A 5,000-nucleotide genomic window follows, 5' to 3' on the forward strand; every position below is an offset into this window, starting at 1 on the left:
ATCTACATTCTACCTCCACCCCCACTCCTCCCTTTCCTGTCACATTTGCACCCAAGTATCTAAAACTATCCACTTCCTCCAGTCTCTCTCCCTTAATGCTCACTTCCAGTCTGCTGTCACTCTCTCCTCTTGTACATCTCATCACCTTACTTTTACCCACATTTATCATCAACTTTCTTCTTTCACACACCTTCTCAAATTTGTCACTAATTTTCTCAATCCCGACTCCGATCCTGATACAAGCACAATGTCGTCAGCAAACAACAACTGGCTTATTTCCCACTTTTCTCCATTTTCTTTAACCATCTCCAACCCCTGCCCCACTACCCTTGCATTCACCTCTCGCACTACCCCATCCATGTACAGATTGAACAGCCAGGGCGACATAACACATCTCTGACGAAGTCCCACCTTTATCTTAAACCACTCACTCTATCCATTTCTAATCCTAACACAAGCTCTACTACTCTCGTAAAAACTTTTGACTACTTTTAACAGGTTTCCTCATATCCCATATATCTGTAGTACCTCCCACAGTGCCTTCCTGTCTACCCTGTCGTAAGCCTTTCCAGATCCATAAAAGCAAAAAAAAAAATCCTTACCTTTCCTATAGCTTACTCACATACGAGCACATACATACATACATACATACATACATACATACATACATACATATATATATATATACATACATACATACATACATACATACATACATATATATATATATATACATACATAAACACATGCATACATACATACATACATACATACATACATACATACATACATGCATACATGCATACATGCATACATGCATACATACATACATACATACATACATACATACATACATACATACATACATACATTAATACATACATACATACAGGTACCACGACCACGGCTGCAGATGCGGCACCACAATACGAGTACCATCAAGCTGATGAGAGCACGCACCGACCGGTATAAAAAGATCCCCATACAGACATTTGTGAACATTGTTGTACAGCACAGCCATTCCTTAGCTTACTGTTTTGTTTTGTTTTTTAAAGCTTGTAACATCTTTTTAATGTCATAGTTTTGTAATGTTGTAATATTGTAGGATGTATATTTTCAGCAGTAATGCTGCTATACCCAATATTGTTATTATTGTAGGGTATTGTCGGCCAATTGATGTCTTCTTATAATACGTAGGGAATAAATGGAGCTACGAATGGACGCTGACTGCAGGTCATTCTAAAAAGAATGTTTTTATTGTCACAAATTCGTACAAAACTATAAAATATACATGTAAATGTCAATTAATAACAGAAAATACACAAGTATTAATCAATACGTAGAGTCGTAACTCTCACATCATAAATTTGACATCAAGTACATAATCACAAAATTTCACAAAGAAATGACATCACATCAACTCACCGACTTGTGCGTCTCCGATCCCTACGTCCGTTGACTCGTTTGACATTACAGTGGTGAAGTGGAGGATTGCGACATTATACGTGACTTGTCCCTCCCTCTAACAGCGTATAACCCACACATTGGGCGACTCTGACTAATGCCAGTTAGAGAGAAGACGACCTTGACATGCTGGCCCCCACACACCATCTGCCCACAACTTCTCCCACACTCGACCAAGTCGATGGCGGTGACGGGGGGAAATTGTACAACTGATCGTACCGTGACACTAATTGACGGACGTACAATGCACAAATTATACCGTGACATTAACGGACGTACAATACAAATGATTTATTCCACTCCTGATTTTTATACAATGAAAGCAGTAACACAAATTTACGTCTATGGACGTAACACTCCCCCACCTTGAATCTTACGATTCAAAAGAAAAAAAAATCACATACATATACATATCTATGACAGACAACACGAAACATTTACATAGAACCTTCAAGGAATACAAGTTTTGTAATGGGTCGGGTGAGCTCACTGAATTGAGTTTTCAAACGGGCACTACGGACCAATCCGTCCCTGCTCACCCGCACTTCCTGGACTCTCCCCAGCGGCCAAGAACCGCGGGGCGAGTTTTCATTTATTATAAGCACTAAATCCCCGACTGAAAGATTCGGGCTTTCAGAATTCCACCTCTGCCTTCTTTGCAATTCCACTAGGTATTCACTAACCCACCTTTTCCAAAATTGTTTGGCTAAATGTTGCACGTGACGCCAATGTTTGCGGTAAGGATCGGCATCGTGAAAGGCTCCCCAAGATAGTGGGGAGTTTCCTTGGAGGAGTAACAGATGATTGGGAGTCAGCGGACTCTCATCACTTGCATCATCACTGCATTTGGTAAGTGGCCGACTGTTGACTATACTTTCCGCTTCGCAAAAAAGGATTTGCAAAACATCATCAATCATCCTGGGGCTTTTGATGACCAAAGCGAACAGTATCTTGCGTACAGACCTTACCATGCGTTCCCAAACGCCACCGTGATGTGACGCGGGAGGCGGGTTGAACGACCACTCAACGTCACGTCGACGTGTTTCCCTTACGATCAACGATCGGTCCAGATCTCGTAAACTGCGTGCTAATTCAGCCCTCGCTCCTACTAGGTTAGTACCATTGTCTGACCACACCTTACTGGGGTAACATCGCCTCGCTGTGAAGCGTACGAAACCATTAATGAATGCGTCAGTTTGTAAGCTATCAAGCTTCTCAATGTGAATAGCTCTCGTAGTAAAACACGTGTACAGACACCCGTAACGTTTCATTTCTGATCTCCCGACTTTAACAAGGAAGGGTCCAAACAGGTCTACTCCTACGTACCTAAAGGCTGGCCCCCCGGGTTCACACCTCTCGGGAGGGAGGTCAGACATTCTCTGGTTCATGGGGGCCCCGTATAATCTCTTGCAAACTATACAATCCATTTTGACGCGTTTCACCAATTTTCTACCCCGTATGATCCAGATTTTCTTACGCACCCGACTGAGTGTCCATTCCACTCCTACATGAGAGGAATTATGGCAATCACGTACAATTAATGTAGACAACCTGTGGTTATGAGGGAGGATAACAGGATTTATAGCTTGCCCATTCAATGCTGCATGCTTGAGTCTACCACCAACTACTAACAGACCATCTATAAGAATAGGAGACAGTTTATATATTGAACTGGACTTTAACACAGTTTTACCTGCTTCAATGTTCTTGGTTTCATGAAAATAAGCACGCCCTTGAACATGTTTGACAATCAGATTTTCCGCGTTCATGGATATCAAGTGGTGAATTTTGCGGAATCTTCTTCTTAAGAAATTGTATTAGCCTTAACCACCAACCAACGGCCTTCTTTAATCTGTAAAGGCTTGAATAGTGCTCAATCAGCGTATCGATCGGGTGTTGGGTGACGCCCGACTGCCACGTCTGTACGATATTCGTGGGATGTACGTCACGCCTCACCTCCGGGTCTTCATCTTGTAGGTGTCCTACAAGATCATCTTGTGCTGGCCATGCACACTTGTAATTCGACAAGAAGGGAGGACCATTAAACCAAGAAACTGGCAAATTGTCTACAAAGCATCCCCGAGATAGTACATCTGCAGGATTCTCTTCACCACTAACATGATGCCACTGATTGGCCTCTGAAATCTGTCTAATGACTGTAACACGATTTGCCACGAAGGTCTTGAACCTTCTTGTCTCATTCTGTATATATGCCAGAGCTATAGTACTGTCAGACCAGAAGTTAGATTTGAGCAAGGGGATATCTAACTCTCTTCTAACAACAACATCTAATTTGGCTGCTTCAACGGCAGCCGAAATTTCCAATCTTGGTATAGTAACTCCTTTGATAGGGGCTACTCTGGCTTTACTGGCTAGTAGAGCTACATGTACTTTCCCATCTTGGTTGATTGTCCTCATATAAGTGCAAGCACCAAAGGCAACCTCACTTGCATCACAAAAATGATGTAATTCTGAAGTACAACCATTTAATTCCAATGGGAAAACACATCTAGAGAAGCGAAGTCTCGAGATTTCATATAGTGATGCTATCCATTTCAACCACTTCTGACACAAAGATATAGGAATACTTTCCTCCCAAGACATCTTAAGCCTAGTCGGCTTCTGGAACAAAATCTTGACTGGAACAATGATTGGCAAAACTAAACCTAAAGGATCGTAAGTCGAAACAAGTTGACTCAACATAACTCGTCTAGTCACATTCTGTGTTTGAACACCTTTACTAACGAAAAAGAAACAGTCGTTCTCGACGTCCCATTTAATCCCAAGCACTTTGCTATGCACATTTGATGTCAATTCCTTTGCTTCCTTAGCCCTGTCTTGCTCATTGATGCTCTCTAGCAATTTGACGTCATTAATCATGAATTTGGTTAAGTTATACCCTCCGTGTCTGAGGACACTTCTAGTATCTTCAATTACCTTAATTGTCTCTTCAGGTAACGCTACGGACTTCAACATATCGTCAACGTAAAATGACCGGAGTAGCGTGTCTTTTACTTCCTCACAAGGTTGCATGTCTTCTACAGCCTTCCGCAAGGCATAGGTGCTACTACTAGCGCACCATATTCCGCCAAAGGGATGCGAGGTCATTCTTAACTCTCTTATTTCATCGCTAACATACCATAGGAACCTTAAAGCGTCTCTATCGCTAATGGGAATTTTGACTTGGTGATACATAGCCTCAATGTCGGCCGTGATGGCGTAATGATATTGGCGAAACCTGAGTAACACGTAAATCAACTTATTATTCAGGTCTGGGCCCTGTAGGCACTGACTGTTCAGACTGACTCCGTTCTTTTGAGCAGCACAGTCGAATACGACTCTCACCTTACCTGGTTTGGTTTCGCTCGTAACGGCATGATGCGGTAGGTACCACACTTTACCGTCATCTCTCTTTAAATCAACCTCGGGAACATACTCTGCATACCCCTTCTTTAGCAAATCTGAAATATTCTCAGAGTATACATTCAATATGCCGGATTTCACCAACCTTTTGTGCAAACTTCTTAATCGTCTCT

At 42.1% G+C, this 5,000-nt stretch overlaps 1 protein-coding gene across 1 annotated transcript in view; it reads right to left on the minus strand.

Moving 5' to 3' along the window:
• LOC143020014 (uncharacterized) overlaps window positions 1–5,000 on the minus strand; it is an 11,694-nt gene that overhangs the window by 5,313 nt on the left and 1,381 nt on the right. Inside the window, exons 2-3 of the mRNA XM_076176118.1 lie at window positions 3,300–4,925; window positions 2,152–3,196 (exon numbers count right to left, since the gene is read on the minus strand). Of these exons, the coding sequence (XP_076032233.1) occupies window positions 2,152–3,196; window positions 3,300–4,925 (2,671 nt within the window). The remainder of the gene's footprint in view (window positions 1–2,151; window positions 3,197–3,299; window positions 4,926–5,000) is intronic.

Source organism: Oratosquilla oratoria, chromosome 3 (genome assembly GCF_046742065.1).
Source record: "Oratosquilla oratoria isolate Oo_2021 chromosome 3, ASM4674206v1, whole genome shotgun sequence".
NCBI classification, from domain to species: Eukaryota; Metazoa; Arthropoda; class Malacostraca; order Stomatopoda; family Squillidae; genus Oratosquilla; species Oratosquilla oratoria.